Source organism: Lutjanus erythropterus, chromosome 2, assembly GCF_056507025.1.
Source record: "Lutjanus erythropterus isolate fLutEry1 chromosome 2, fLutEry1.hap2, whole genome shotgun sequence".
Lineage (NCBI taxonomy): Eukaryota > Metazoa > Chordata > Actinopteri > Lutjaniformes > Lutjanidae > Lutjanus > Lutjanus erythropterus.
The window spans coordinates 41,576,985-41,594,356 of record NC_139318.1 but is presented as its reverse complement, the minus strand read 5'-3'; the positions used below and the strand labels follow the sequence as shown (position 1 = coordinate 41,594,356).

At 40.9% G+C, this 17,372-nt stretch overlaps 1 protein-coding gene across 2 annotated transcripts in view; it reads right to left on the bottom strand.

Moving 5' to 3' along the window:
* The window catches only part of flnba (filamin B a), an 86,098-nt gene that overhangs the window by 47,407 nt on the left and 21,319 nt on the right, over positions 1-17,372 (bottom strand). For both annotated transcript variants that reach the window (XM_084740300.1, XM_084740309.1), the window contains exons 2-4: positions 3,338-3,447; positions 2,257-2,392; positions 1,350-1,447 (exon numbers count right to left, since the gene is read on the bottom strand). In XM_084740300.1, coding sequence (XP_084596426.1) covers positions 1,350-1,447; positions 2,257-2,392; positions 3,338-3,447 — 344 coding nt within the window. The remainder of the gene's footprint in view (positions 1-1,349; positions 1,448-2,256; positions 2,393-3,337; positions 3,448-17,372) is intronic.

The following is a 17,372-nucleotide window of genomic DNA, read 5'->3' as shown; positions in this document are numbered from 1 at the left end:
GCGAACCACCAGCATGACGTCACAAGCTAGGGTCAGGCGATACGGCAGCGCCCTTGCTATGAAAACAGGGCTTCTTTTTTCACTTCCATGCTCACATTTATCATATTTTATAACTGTCGTTGTGGGGGGGGGGGGTAATCATAACTTGGTTGACTGTTTCTTTAAGGCTTGTGTCCATTAGTGAAAAGCTCTGGCTGAGAAGAAACACTTGTGTGCTGAGCGAAAAATGCTGAAAAAAAATCCTGCACGAGAGTTTTTAAGACTTCTCTATAGCTTAACAAGTGTGCTGCGGTTGTGTAAAAGGAGAAGAGAACAGAGAGGGTGATCATAAATGACCAAAAAAAACAAGGTAGAGTAGTCTTAGCATTTTTTTCCCTTTCATTCGTGTGTTTTCTGTCTTTCTAACGACTTGTGACATATTATAAAGTGGTCCAATCTTTATCTGCAGCTATGAAGAAATTAAACATTATGAACGAAGCTTTGAAGTATTTGGTGCAGCCCTAAGAACATTCAACTCATAATTAATGACATCAGAATGAAAGATCCTCAAAATTACAGTTTGGCGGTGTTCTTTGTATTGAGCTTAAACATCTGCAGTTTAACTGTTATCATTTGATAAAAGACACTCTATACAATTATTCAACAGAACACCTATGTGCTGTAAATATTTTGCTAATTATTTTCCTGGAACAATCATTTGTTACATAAGTCATTATAGTACATTTCTGTTTTCAGCTCGTAAATCTGCGGGTTGCATCCTTTCGGCTTCAAACAAAAGTGTGTAAAAGAAACGAGCTCGGCCTCAGCGAGTTTCCTCTGCTGTGAACAATCAGGAAGCCAAGCGGCATCTGTTGGAGATGCTGCGGACGAACTTTGACCTCTGCAGAAAAATCACAGCGGAGCCAGTTCTGCCTCTACTGGGCTGCATCATGACACACAGAAAATACAGGAAGTGTGATGTTTGTTGGATACTTGTGTAATGAAATAAGATGCAAAACAAAACATTTAAGTGTCACCGCACCCTGAATCTATTAGACTTTAGCTTTGTTAGCAGTCCAGGTTCGAGCAGACGCGACACATGTGTGAATCATCCCTGCAGCTGCTTTACAGTAAAAGCCCCCAGAGACACCTCCCTCTCTTGCACTCAGGCACTTGGTGGCTGGAGGGCTTTTATTTTGAAGTTTTTTTAATTAGCACAGCACGCTAACAGGTTTGATAAAAGTTGGTATACATCTATATTTGGTTTTTTCTACATTTGCTTCGCTTTTATATTTTCTGTCAAGCTTGTCAAAGTCAGTTTTGAAGATGAAAATCAAAAGTATAGAGAGGTTAAAGGTTAAAGGTCTGACCTGTGGGATGCCCAGCCAGTCGTCAGCCAGCTGCATGGCTTCAGTGGCATTCTCCACTGGTTTCACTGGATCCCAGGTCTCCCAGTCTGGACACAAACCTGCAAACGACACAAACAACAACACCGTCAACCACAACTGCTTACAGACACACAACAGTAACAGCACAACAGAAACTGTTCACAACGAGGTCTGTGAATTATCTTGAGTAACCGGGTCATGATTTTTGGAAAGAGACACTGGTTTTGAATTTTTCAAATGTAGTTTTTGGTGCTTTGTGCACCACAAGCTGGGAACTAAAAGGTTCCTTCTGTTTCCACTGCGAGCTGAAGAGCTGTGAAGATTAGGCGAATTATTCCACTGACGTATGAAAAAACAACGTCTGTTTTAACGCATCATTTTTCTGTGCGACTATACAACACCTTTGATGCCACATAAAGTGACAGACAGGCATCATTATTTGTGAGACACTGTGACAACAGTAAGTGAGGACGAGATTCAAGTCGTGCTGCTGTTGATTCGTTCATTGTTGTCATGAACAAAATACAAACTGGTTTGCGGCTGCAGATTTTTAAAAATAGTGGCTGGAATAAAATTCTGCAATTACTCGGTGCAGAAGCCCCACCTCCAAACTACCCTCACTCTAGGAAAGTACTACCCCTTGACTTTTTGGGGGGTAAAATAATGTCCCTGTAACTTAATTTAGACTCTGGTCCCTGAGGTGGAAACCTCCACATGCTCCTCGTCCCTGGACAAAGTTCCTGTGCTACTGATAGAGAGCACTGTACGTGACACTGTCAGGCTGCAGAGCTTGAAATGCTCACACACACTCACACTCACACACACACACACACACACACACACACACACACACACACACACACTCACACACACACACGCACATACACACCTGGCGCACAGCTGTCGACCAGTGCTCCCAGTGCCTTGCCGTTGCTCCAGTCCTGGCTGAAGTTGGTGATTGGCAAATCAGGGACTTTGTGTTGGATCCAGCCCAGCAGACGCTGCTTAGGTGTCTTTGACTCCGCCTGAACAAGAAACGGACACAAATAAATTCAGTTTCAGCTTCCAATCTGTGAAACAACTTTCTGTTTTACTTTTTGTTTTTAAGTCTGTTTTTTTTTTTTTTTCACTTTAAGAATCAGCGTGGAAAGTGAATCACATCAGAAATGATGACCTGTACGCCCTGAAAGAAAAGCACTTATGTCCTGAAAAACATGGTAAGATGCTTTTTAAAGATCTGGCAGCCTTTTATTGAATATATAGAAACATGACCTTCATCAGCTGTGGATTTGCTGCAACCTTTGAAGTGTCTCCACTGAAGCTAATGCTAACATCCAGGTACGATGGTTGAGATATCTTGTGTGTCACAATATCATAAATGTGTTTTGCTTTTTTAAAAAAAAAATTACTATTCTTTATTTTATTAATTCAGTTACTGTTATAATTCTTTTACCTCACTGTTTTTATTAACTGTGTCATTTATTATTGAGTTTTTAGTGGGAATTAGTTGTACTGTTCTTGTGTAATTGAAAATTTTAAAATAGAGTACTAAAGAACCAGTAAGAAACTGGGCTGCATGATTTAGCGGCATCACTGGTGAACTTGCACACCTGTTTTCACTCTCCCCTTCTAAATGTGTAGTAGGACCTATGGGAGCCATGAAACTCATGAAAAACACGAAAGGCCATATCTAGAGCCACTGTTTGGTTTGTCCATTCTGGGCTCTGAAGAAACGTAGCAGTGCACCATGGAAGAGGAGCTGCGCCCTCTGTAAATATAAATGTCTCATTCTGAGGTAACAATAACACAATAATTCTTATTTTTAGCTGATTATACACTAATGGAAACATACTCATGAATACTTTATTCCATTTCTGCCAAAAAGTCCCTGTAAATTTTACACACTGCACCTTTAATGCAGATTTTTGTCATGAGATGAACAGAAGTTCAAATAAAAACCGAGCTCTTACGTCTTCATCCTCGCCCTCCCAGACTGGCATGGAGATGGAGTAGTGCAGGATCAGAGTCCAGACTAGACCCAGGATCAGCTTCAGGTTCCCATCAACGATGGCTTTAGAGTCTGAAGGAGGGAAACAAACAGACCTGAGGTCAGATTCATGTTCTGGAGATGAAACACGTCAAAGAACATCAGTCCTTTTCTTTCAAATGGACATAAGGACTTGTGCCAGTTAGTCCAGTCTTATTGGAGAGAAGGCAGCTGATATCTTTAAAACTAGACAACTCACAACAGAACAGTACAGATGGATAAACAGCTCTACAGGCCAGAGGAAAAACGTGTATTTCTGATTCTTGGGTGAACTGTCCCTTTAATCAATATCACTGGTAACAACTGTGTTCACTCATGTTCATGTCAAAATAGCTGCTGTGAAAAAAGATCAATTGCAGGTTATTGTTATCTGCTTAATTTAATCATTTCAAATTTAAGTTCACCAGAGGAACAGAAGAAGATCAAGCTGAGATCATTTCAGTTCCTACAATCAGTAACATTTAAGAGTCGACATCCATTTTCACTCTCAGCTTCGATCTGCTGCACCGTCTGACCTGTTCAGCCTCAAAACCCCACAGATTACACTTCAGATTACGTTCATTTCAGACGGGGATGAAAAAACTGTGCAACACTGAGTCTGACCGTCGGAACACGACATCTGAACACGAGCCAGAACCTGCTCCAAACTCACCGTGGATATCAATGATTTACCTTTTGTTTTTGTTTTTTTTAGCAGAGCAGAACAGAGTGCTGCTGGGTAATGTTTCTCATTAATCAGACCTCACTGTACCAGCTGGTGCCTCACACCAGCTGCTAACACACACACACACACACACACACACACACACACACACACACACACACACACACAGACACACACACACACAGACACACACACACACACACACACACACACACACACACACACAAGGCAATATTAGCTAATCTTTGGCTGCAGCACACCGAGTTCAGAGAGAAGCAGACAAAACATTCCAGTCATTTTTAATCTCTCCGTTTCCCATAAAAACAACTTTTTCTTTAAAAAAGGAACTCTGATATTTATGATAATTTACTTATTTGCTTATTTAATCAGATTATGGTATGGTTAATTTACCTAAATTATGTTTTCCAGCTTCAAAATAAAGAAACCCAGCACACTAAGTCAGATATTAAACTGTAAAATAAAGAGAAACAGTGCATTAAGTCATATCTCAAAGTTGCACTACTTAAAATGAGCCAGGTTACTCACTAACATCACAAAGGAGTTTTGTAATAAAATAAGACAATGCAAATAAATGGGGCCATTGACATGTCAGCTGTCCAAACAAATTAGTAGCAAGGTGCTCGTCTGACCAATCAGGAGCAGACTGGGTTTCAGCGTCTTCTTGCCGAAGGACACATCAACATGTGACAGGAGGAGGGATTTAAACCACCGACCCTGTGATCAGCGGACGACCCGCTCTGCCCCCTGAGCACCACGGCGCTTTGAAGATGTGATGTAAAGATGTCAGGTACATGTCAGTCCCACACTTTTTTTCCTTTTTTTAGGATAATTGCGGCTGGTTTGAAGCAGGTATGTGATTCTGGACACACATGCTAAAACATCAGGTGCGCAGAGAAAAGTTCAATCTGTTTTTTTTTTTTTACTTTTGTTTTTCCAAATGTCATGCAGAATTTAGATGGTGTCTGTGGTTGTAAACAGATGTAGCCACATGTGTATGAGGCGATGATGAGCTTGTTCTTTTTCTCTTTGTTTTCTTATACTTATTTTAAAATAGATTTTATTGACCTGAAGGAGGAAATCTGTCTTTGTCACATACAGTATCTGCTGTTAAAAGATGCATATTTACATACAACATACAATACATACAGACTGTCACTAGTCCACATATACACACACACAGTACCTGTGTTAGCCACCTGTATTCATCACAGTACTGACATGTGCACCTTCATCAACACAGAGCAGGGGTCCCTGGTTGGTCACATGTCGGCTACCAGCCGGGTCACATTTTTTGCAGTGACAGCATCTCTGGCTCTTATCAGTTTTCTGTTCAGCATCTGCTCATCTTTACACGCCTACTTTTTTTTCCCATGTTGCAACACGCCGCTGTGATTCATTTCTGGGAAGCGAACGTATAATGTGATCAATCGAACACCTGCTGAGCTGAATCAGACGGATCCTGACGAATCTCATCCCGTCGTCGACGAAGTCACTCGATGACTGTTTTATCTCCTCGCTCATTAAACATGTGGCTTCTGCTGTGTGACGTTACACCTCTGCTCGTTTCCCTGAAGCATAAGAGGTCTAATATTAAAGGCCTGTTTCATAAAAACTTATGATGTTAGCACATGATGTTATGATGTAACTTCATTGATAATCATTTAATTGATTGGTGTAATTAAATTCTAATGAAAATAAAATAATCAACCGATTAATCAACAATGAAAATAATAATACAGCTGCAACAATTAATCAAATACTTGCTAATTAAATTAATTGCCAACTATTTGGTAATTGATTATTCGGTTTCAGTATTTTTTGAGAAGTTATAATTCTTTGATTCCAGCTTCTTAAACGTGAGTATTTTCTGGTTTCTTTCGTTCTCTCCGATAGTAAACTGAATATCTTTGGGTTGCGGACAAAACAAGAAATCTGAGGACCTCATCCTGAGTTTTGGGAAAAACTGATCAACATTTTATGGACCAAACAACTAGAAAATACCAGAAAATAATCAACAGATTAACTGACTTTGAAAATAATCGTCAGTTGCAGCCCTAATCACAGAAGAGTCAAAATTCACAGGGCAAATCTATACGAGTGCTCTTCTCTATACCATTTATTCTTTCCACCCCTAAGATCCAGTATCGGTCAGGCATTAATTTTAACACATGTAGAAATAAACAAGACTATCTACATAAGCATTCATGACCACGATGCACTTCATCGTCCATATGATTTTTCTTTAACGCCGTTTATCAGGAAACAATCTCATTCTAAAGCCTCCACACCTTCATCAAATATGGTTGTTTCTGCTCGCTTATGCAACTGTGTTGCTGCACGCAGACTTTCAACACATTTCATTACTGGTGTGTTGAGCAGATATGAGCCGTGTCCTCACAGTGTGTGTGTGTGTGTGTGTGTGTGTGTGTGTGTGTGTGTGTGTGTGTGTGTGTGTGTGTGTGTGTGTGTGTGTGTGCGTGTGCATGTGAGAAATCCACCTGGTGAGTCTCCAGCTCTGCCTCGCTGTCAGCGGACCAGCTGTGGCCCAAACATGTTTCAGCAACTCAGGTTTAGGTGGAGCTATGGGAGACTGCGGCCTCACCCACGGGTGACACAACGCTGTTAATGACGGAGGATATTCTTCGACACACACTCTCACACATACACACATGCAGGAGAGGTTGCGAAATCCAGTTTTCTGCATTCCTAATCTCTCTCTCTCTCTCTCATGCCAGACTCAAGACACTCGGTTATCTCTTTGTGTTTGTCTTCTTCTTCTTCTGTTTCAACTCTTGTCACTCATTTTTCCTCTCATCCTCCTCCAACCCTTTCACTTTCTCCACCTGTTTGCTTTTTTCACGTCTCATTTCTCACTTATCTTTCTGTGGGTTTCCCTTTTTCTTCCCTCCCTCCCACACTGCCTCCCTCTTTTCTTTTGGACCCTATGGTTGATCTGCCACACCTGTGTGTGTGTTTGTGAATATGTGTGTGTGTCACCAGCAACCACCTCTCCAGCAAACATCCTGTCAGTGAGCAGCAGTACTAGTCAGCAGCCTTTCTCACACACACACACACACACACACACACACACACACACACACACACACACACACACACACACACACACACACACACACACACGCAGCTCCACCCATATCTGAGCTCACTCACTCAGCTGTATACTCATCAGTCACACCAAACTGGACATTTTCTTTATTAAAACCACATGGAGAACTACAAAGTATTAAACTTAAGACACGGTCATTTAGTTAATGCATGAGAAAGCAATTAAAATTACACGTTTTATCTCTAAATTTAAATCTCTAAATTTGTACTTTTTCAGCTGCTATTTTTTTTTCTACCTTTCATTCATTCCTCTCTTGCATCCAAGTGCATTGTTCCTGACCTTTACGGCTCGTTTGTGTCTATTTCTGATCCGTTATCAGCGCTTAAATCCAAGCCTGTAGGTTATGACCTGGTCAAACAATGAGCTTTTACCCACTGTTTTAGTAAACAGGGGAAGAAACTCAGCCTGGGCAAATAAACAAGACTGGCAAGAAGAAGATTCTAAGATAAAATGTTCAATAGTTTCACTGAAATGCATTAAATGCAAACATGCACTGGCTCATGAACAGCCGGTCATATTCCTTGATAATGAAGTGTGTGATGATTGACAGGCAAACAGCCAATTATTCACCAGTTGAGTTGTTCAGTTGCACTATTGACACGTGACGCAATAATGGAAACACTTAAAGAAGTGCAGACAGTGAAGACTTTAAATTTTAATCTTCAAAATGGACGGGTCAGCTTGCCAGTATTTTATTTGTATCAAGGTGAGATGATCAATTTATCATTATATATATCTGTCTGTGTAAAATTTATTTTTGTGTTTTTTTATTGTTGTGTTGACATTTAAGTCATTACCTGTGTGCCTTGATAAAAAAAAAGGTTCACTCTTTTTATTTTGTTTTTTTTTTTGTTTTCATTTATTTGCTTGCTTGTGCATTCCTGTTTAGAATATGTCTGATGTTTATTATTATTATTATTCACACTGACATTGTGCTATGTAACATTAAACAGTCTAAAAACAAAGAAATAACTGCAGAGAGAAGTGAGTGAACAAAATGTTCTTTAGCTTTTGAAATTTCATTTTTTTAAACTTAAATCATTATTTTTTGCCTGTAAACTTTACAGTTCAGATCATCATAGTGGGAAGTAAACACCATGTGAGAGCGTGTGTGTGTGTGTGTGTGTGTGTGTGTGTGTGTGTGTGTGTGTCCTTGTCGACACAGTTTTGTGAGTAACGAGGCTATCGCCATGGTAGCCTATTGTTCACATGAAGGACGAGTGTAAGAGAGAGACAAAGAGGGAGTGAGTGTGTGAGAGTGTGACAGGGAGCGTGATAGAAAAAGTTAAAAACAGGGAGTCAAAACAAGGATAGAAGAAGAACAAAACAATAAAAAAAAAAAAAAACACCAAAATATTTGTGGCAGACGTTCAAGCTCATGGGTTAGGTGTGTGTGTGTGTGTGTGTGTGTGTGTGTGTGTGTGTGTGTGTGTGTGTGTGTGTGTGTGTGTAACAGAGGGTTTTAACAGCTCTAATAATCTGCAGCATTGTTTCCTGTTGTTCAAACCCTGACCTCACCTTCCTCTCCGAGTCCCTCATCCTCCTCATGTGACTCACACGTCTGAGGACACAAAAATCATTCAGCTTCCTGCTCATTCAAGGCCTCAAAGTGACAGCAGTCACAAATCTTTAAACTAACATTTTTACACCCTCTACCTGAACAACGCTGATGTTGTAACGCTCTGGGTTTGGTCCAAACCCATAAATTCTTCAAGGCAGCAGCACGCCAACTCACACACACCTGGACAGGTAACAACACCAAATGTTATCAATCACGTCCTTTGTGTCTTAAAGGGATTGATTGGACTTGTTAAACAAAATCCTGCCAATGACCTGAAAGTACTTTACCCGCCCAGCACAAATAAACATCCCCACTAAAGAACCTGGTTTTCAGAGACTCACTGAGGACCCCAACAAAGATGCCAACATTAAAACCAGTCTAAACCAGAAAAGAAATGTGTAGCGTAGGTTTTTCTTACAAAAGGTTTGGAAAAAAAAATAGGTGTGCAGCAGAAAGGTAAATGAATGATATCCTGACATCCGGAGGTTTCCAATAATCAAACAATAATCAGCTCCATCATGGTTAATGATCTAACACAAAAACGAAAATAAATTTAATGTCCATTAATGAAATGAAAGAAATGCGAACTCTCTTTTTGTTCAGTGGATTGCAGCTTTCCAACAGGTAACAGACGGTGAAGCACCTGCTGCAATGTGACCACCACTGCCAGATGCAGCCAGAAGAGATCCGATTTAAATTTTTAAAAGTTTTTTTTTATGTAGTATGGTGTAAGTTTTCTTATCTAGATGTATGCAAGGCTTTTAATACAGTGGGGTTTTTATTATACTGCTTCAGTTTTCTTTTGTAATGGTAGTGTGATGGTGTAATGGTATCTTTGCGTCCCAGGTATTAATTTTACAACAGGACAGCCTTAATTTTGAATCACCCAGTAGAAGTAGAATCTCTTCAGAAGGTTAAAGTTTCAGCATACAGCAGATTAGAGTTTAATTCCAACAACTGACCACTATTGTGTTTAATTTTTCAGATTTATAACAAACCAAATTTCATTAAAATACATTCAGAATTAAGCGAGTTACAGTCAATTCTGTAGTGAGGTCTGCATCTTTTATTTGTTTACTAGAGGCCTTTGGGCACGTCAGAATGGCGACCATGCAGACCTATAGCGGTCAAGATGGCGGTGACGAGAACAAAAAGAGATATATTCATCTTGTATCGTGCCAAACTTTAGTGTATCATAACATATCAGGTGATGAATTAATCTGTAGATGCTTCAATTTAATATGAAATCAAACTTGTCTGTGGATCATAGTTTTGCCGACGGCAAATGCCAACACGAGGCCTGCAACAGACTAGTGAAGCCTTAGGTTTTAGCCTCGCAGTTGTTGATCACTTGCAGCCCTTATCGGTCAGTTAAGGAGCCAACATCTGGTATAAAACAGAGACGTCAATAAGAAAAAAAAAATTGCGAATCACCGCCACCATGAGAGGTTCTTGGACAAAAAATATTAGGCTGATGGGTCCAGTAAAATGCAAGATTAGCCCTGATGTCATGCACATCCACACGACCCCATCGCATGATAATAATACTTAAGAAGACTTTAGAAATGTTCTGAGTACCAGATTCTATCTGGAGCCCAGGCACATTTTAATGGAAACCTATAAAAAGACATTTTAAAGGGATCCTTTGCAATAAAATGTTGATCCATTATAATAAAAATGTTGATCTTTTCCTTGCTGCACTCTCCTGTGTTTTCCTTGGTTTTTACTTTAGGCCCTCACACAAAACAAACCAGTATCACTCCTACCACTCCTACCTGCTGACCTACACCTACTGCAGCTCTAATTTGTCGACTCCATGACCATAAAAGGTTCAGAGACGAGGCCTGTCACGACTCCCCCCGCCCCCCTCTCTGCGATATTAAACACTACAGTCACCTCCTCTTTCATTCAGAGATTTATCTGTCCACACTTCCATTCACAAAAGGTCCCTGTTCAATTCAGCCCGGATCTGCGTCAGTTTCACAGCGTCTGAGCCTCTCGGCCTGCCTGTATCGCTGCAGATACCTGCTGATTTGTTGACACGTCGCCATGGAGACGCCACAATACAGAGGCAACAAGGACACTAATGGAGAAGTGGGGGCTGGGAGGGTTTAAGTTTAGCATTAGCAGAGACAAAGAACGTGTACAAGGAGAAACGGAAAGTGAGGGAGAAAGATAAAGTAGGTGTGTATGTATGTAGAAAGTGTGTGTGAGTGTGTGTGTGTGTGTGTGTGTGTGTGTGTGTGTGTGTGTGTGTGTGTGTGTGTGTGTGTGTGTAAAGGTGAATTGGATTGGAACAAAATGCCTTTCTTATCAGCGCGGCACACCCTCTCTGGAACAGGAAAACTTACATCATGAGCCAACAGCAGACTATAGAGGTACCTGTTCTGTGAAGCCAACAGTCTGCTAAATCAAATTAACACAAACTAAACACTGATTTTAATTTGCTCACATTGACAGTTAACCAACCTGTCAGCCAACAAGTTAAGCGCTACAAAAAAAAAAAAAGAAGCAAAATCAGCCTTGGTCTGGCCCTGAGGCATCGGACCTTAAAAGTCAAACAGGTAAAGCAAAATTAGGCCTCAAATCAACCCCTGAGGGTCTGCACAGGTTTAATTCACGTTTGTCTCTTTGTTGTCTACTTTGAGATCAATAATGTAACTGTTTGCTCTGCGTCAACACCGTTTTCACCCGGTGACGTCGGTCACACACATGCATGTCTGAAGCTGCCGCCGTGCTTCTTCAGAAGCGCCTGTCGGACGGTTCAGTAGCTTTGAAAACACCCACCCACAGCTTTCCAGCTTGCATCAGTGGATCAGCGTCTGTCCATTTCTGTAATCTTTCAACAAACAGATAATCTGACACTCACACCTAATTCACACCATGATTTTCCAGCTTTTTTCTAATATTGTAGATTAATAATATATTAATCAGTAGTTTATCTTACTAGAATTATGGGTACCACTTGGCCACGATAGCAATGTTTAATCATTTAGCTGACTAATTGCGCACATCCCCAACTTGTGTGTGTATAAATGCAGTATAAAGTTCCAGATAAACAGCATTTGGTAGAAACATACTGAGAGTGGAGACACCAGTTTAGGCTGATGGTTCTAATGCTGGAAGCCAAACTCATGATTGCATTAGTCACCAGTACAAGTAGTCCGATGAAGAGCAGTTGTGCCTAAAACATCACCTTGGCGCATTAAGTAAGTGGACACTGGAGCCCTGCAGCGCGCAAGCCGTTTGTTTATTTCATTATTTGCTCACTTTTGGCTCAGTACCTGCCCTCGTTGGGTTTGGACGTGCATGCATTCTCCAATCAGCACAAGAAGCACTCCGACAGCCTGATCTGCTGTGGTTCAGGAAGACAACAATAAACCCAATCAACAGCATCTGAGCTCGGAGCTGCAGCGCGTGCAAAACACAGGTCAGGAAACGCACCACAGTGCTCCTTCCTCCTCTCGAAAGAATTTCCACCTTTGTCCTTATTTCTACTACAGTTAGGTTGGACGTTTGGAAACAAGTTGGGAAACAAAGGCCAATGTTTGGAGATAATCCAAACCATCAAAATTTAAGGAGCAGTCCTACCAATTTCCATACAATTACTTTTTTTTTCTATTTATTACAAAAAACACATTGAAAAGTGTCCCTCTCGGTTCACTCACATTAATCTGTGAGGTCCAGTCACACCTGGGCTACAGGTGAGACACCAGGAACATTATATCCGGTAACTACAGTTCACACTGTCGTGATGCTTGAATCTCTGCCTCTCTCTCTCCATCCCTTTCTTTCTGTCTCTGTGTCGCTCACCCTCAGAGGCACAACTGCCGTCTCACTTACAACAGCTGTTCCTTCACACGATGACTCCATCAGCGTCTCACAAACACACGTGTTCGGCTTCCTACCCAACAATTTACTGCTGAACAGTTCAGAACAGTCGACGCCTGAGGCACATCATCACACTGATGTCAGCCTGCACACAGTCGGCCACACGCACCACAAAAAAAAAAAAAAAATGTCTGTCCGGGGAGCTCTGATAGTTTTACTCCATGTGCTGAGGCTGCATCCTTAATGCAGCAGCCTGGGTCTGATTCCAACCTGCATGGCTGCATGTCACCCCCCTCTCTCTCTTTAACACCTTTCCAGTCCATTTAAAGCCAAAAAAAAAAGCATCTCACACCAGCAGCCAGAGTGAGGATCTTCATCAGTAACTAATCTGTTTAATAAAAATACTAAACACAAAATTTAATACAACCTTTTTCTATAAATGAATCAGAAATCAAAGAAACTCTCCTCTTATTAAATTAGCTATCATTCCATTACATTACAGATACACAAACCTAATGATGTATGATCATTGTACCTATATACAGATTATTTTCATCTATTTCCAGTTTATACTGGAGTTTTTGGTTCCTATCTACACGAGTAAACCAGTTGTGAACAAGGCAAAATTGGTCATAGATACGGATGGGTCAATTAAACCTGCAAAAACTGATTTTTTTTTGGCTACGTGGGGGCAACATCATCATTTTCTGAGTTGATATAGTGAACTTGTTAGCAAGCAGTTGCTTATTTACACATCCAGCAGCTGCAGAGCAACATTATTCCCACTGGAGTCACTTGGTGAATCCAAGTCCAATGTTCATGCTCTTATTTTGCTCCGTTTTTGGTCTCAACCACCTTGAAAGAGAAATATGTCTTTTTTGCTGCTGTTCACCAGGCAGCCAGAGTTGGGATACTTTTAAAACTTTTACTTTTAAAATGTATTCCACTACAGATTACTGTTAAGTAACACATTTTAAATTCTTTGGATTACTTTGGGAACACGTACTTTATATTTCCAGGTCAAAAACACTTTCCTGACGGCGTCCTGGCTGCGCGTCTCCTCTCATCTGCTGTGTGGCAGCTGCACTGTGATGTGTAAATGGGAAATACACCCTTCATATGAATTTTGGAGCAAATAAAACAAAAAGGATTCCCTTTAAGTAATTTTAAGACAGTAACTATTCAGTATTCCACTAATTACACTGCTACTGTAATGGAATACAGTTACTCATATTTTGCATTTTATAAACAGATTTTAAATACTTGTTTTCTGAATACTCCTCAGCCCTGGTCACTAGTTTTCCATTAATATGCAAACAATATTAAAATTAGCAGAAGCTTAAAACTTGTGACAGGACAAGAAAAACATTTCTACAACTATTCTTATTTTTTGTCATAAAATACTGAATATTTTTACTTCTTAAAAACTATAAAAAACTTTTTTCTCTTTTTTTTTTTAAGAAATCACTAAATGAGATAATGTGTATAATCCATCCATAAATGCAGACCTGATGTTCACTGCTATGAATTACACAACTCAAGCTAAGCTCTACTAACTGATTTTAATTCCATACAGACATAAATGGACACCAAAGGCTGCCTGGAAGACAGGGACAAACATGAATCAGGATTTGACGAGGTTATTATTGTGATTTGGAACTCACTATGGGGGATAAAAAACTTAAAGCTGAAAAAATAATGTAGCAGTCTGGTGGGGAAAGTGAATTTCGGGGGGGGGAATACCCTTTAAAAGGGAGGACAGGAGGTACCTGCAGTGGTAAACAGGATGTGGAGCTACCGTGTGTGTGTGTGTGTGTGTGCGTGTGTGTGTGTGTGTGTGTGTGCATAGAAGGACTGACCCATGGCGCGCACACACACACACACACACACACACACACAGATTCCTCAACGGTGAGATCATAACCCCGCCCACCACCACCCCCAAATTACCACACACACATAAACACCCCGCTCCGAGGGCCCAGTGGATGATGGCAAAGAAACAAAAGCCACAAACACACACAGCCTCTCCCTATACATTAAACATTACTCAACACACACGAACACACTTTTCAAACTGATTTCAGATCAGGTACCAACACATCTTTGACTCAACACACTGAGGGAAAACAACACTCTGTGCACACACACACACACACACACACACTCCTCCAGGTGTATGACATCACTCCTCTGTGCTGCAAGTCTGATCACATCTCCACAATCCAACAGCAAAAAAACATCATCTTCATCATCATCTGAATCAATATTGTTTTATTCTCGTTTTTAACCATCTTCCCTACTTCTTCTTCTGTACGCCATGACTCTGGATGATCTGTATATTTCAATGCATCCATCTTTATTTTTCTAAACACAACATGTTAGGATAGAGGGAAAAAATCATGCATTTTACACTTTTTTATCCTAATCTTAGAGCACTCTATTCCAGTCATTCCCAAAGTCTGGATCGTGACCCACAGGGGTGCCACAGGAGATTTTATTTGGGTCCCCTAAAAAATAAAAGACTATGGAAGAAATTCTGCAAAATTTAAGCTTTATATAACTTACATAAAGCATTTAAAATGTGTGTGGTGTATATAGCGTATAGGTGGCTAAAATATCCTGAACTGTAAAAATGAAAAAGGTGAGAAAATTCAAAATTTCACAACAACTTTTAACTTTTGTTCTTTCTATAAACTATGAATTTTAGGAGGCAGGTGAAAAGGTCTTTGATTTGCTCCAAGAGGTTTTTTTTTTTTTTTTTTTTTCCACAAATGAGCAGCTAATTGGACTAGCAAGCAAACAAGTTTTTTTGGTTGGACATGATTTGTCCCAGTTCTAGAAAAATGGGTGCTACTTTCTTCTGACGAAATAGTTCCTCTGGAAACAGTTGACAGCTTGTTCTGCTGATTGTAAAGAGTCATGGGAAAAGACCTCATTTTCAATGTTCTGATGACCAAAAGTTCACCACCCTTGTAGTGGGGTGGAGGCAGAAATTTCATCAACATAGCTCGGCATGACTAGAGGTACGAACGCACGTATGTTTCTAATAATTTGTGTGGACTGACCCTTTAAGTCTCCTGTGGGAGTTAAGTTGTTTTAAAGTGACTGATCACATACAATCTGCTTTCGAGGTCCAACATGTGAACTCGAGAAGTCAGCAGTCTTCCCCCATAGCATCATGTCGGCACTCCCAAACCGTGGCACCCACTGATGACATCACCACATGATGCATTGCTGTAATAACGGTGCAGCTTAATAAGAGTCACATGAGTCATGCACCAGCAGCTCAGAGGGGGTGATCCCACCAGAAAACCCAGATTACAGGCACAGAAGGAGGCAAGAGGCTTTTAATGTCTTTGATTTGGTTAATGAGGGGCGAGCGAGATACAAAGTGTGTGTCATTCTGTCTCGCTCGCTCTTTAATCTGGTCATTGGTTGGAGTCAAACAGCTGCAGAGATGAAGAGAGAGAAAGATCAAAGAGCAAGAAAAACTGGCTCTCATGTGTTTCAGACTCGCTCACACAAGGAATCAAAGACGTGAATGAACAAAAAAACTTTTCATAAAATGTCAAACGAGGGAGACTGGAGAGCGTCCAGTGTTGGTTCAAGAGCAGGTTTATTAACCAGAAACATTCAGGAGGACCTTCACAGAGGACCTCAGGCCAGGACCCGGCTCATACAGGGTCAGGAGTTCACAGATGTGGTTACGGACCAGACCCAGTTAGGCCTCCATGTTGGACAAACTGCAGCCAAGAGAGAAAACTGTGTCTTAACCAAACTTTCTCCAGGGCAGCAGAGGACAACAAAGACCTAACTTTGGACGTACACTTTAAAAGCACCCTGTGCAGTTTTGACCACAAGTAGCGCCACAGAGCAATAATTTCACAGATTTGTCCCCGTTTTGTTTGTATTACCCGTGCATGCGAGCACGTGGGCGACACTCCTCCATGCAGCATTCTGCGGTCGTGCAGTTGGTGGCAGGAACGTGTGAATAAAACAGCAATGCACCACGAAAAGCAGGGAAGAAAAACACGTAAAGAAAGCAAACAGGGATGTAGGGCCGCCCCCTGAAAGTCGATGAATCGACCCCTCAGTCAACTGAGATTCTTTTGTTTTCTCTTCTCAGTCAATGTGTATCACAACAGCAGGATAAAACCAAAGCTACTATTAAATAACTTTTACATTTGTGCTTGAGGTTACAGCCAGGCCTTATTATAGTATTATATTAAGTTTATGAACCAGAGAACAGCACGATCTTGTGAGATCTTGTAGGAATGTGACTTCACATGATCTCATGGAAGCGAGACTGATGCGGTGCAACAGTTTGCTGTGGTAACACTTTGCAGTGAAACAAAAAATTAAACGAGTCTGGATGAGAAAATAATTGAGAAAATGCATCAACACAGGTTGTTTATTCTTCAGCCAGAACTGGAGGTGAGGTTTTAACTCAGTCTGTGAACGGCAGTCTGCTGCTGGCTAACATCAGCATGAAGAGTTTACTGTTGTTCAGAAACACTGTCTGTCTTCTCTTTATCCTGTTCTTGGAATCTATCACTAACACCAACTTCATGCAGGCATGTGTTTGAGTGTGTGTGGCTGTAAAGTTACTGTCTGTGTCGCTGCATGCATGACGTGACCATCCTGCGAAACGTGTGTGAATTTGACCGGTACACAATCAGATATGTGATGCTGACCAGCTGGTCATATTGAAAATCGTCCGGGTCCAGTCTCTGGTCGGTCCATCGGTATAT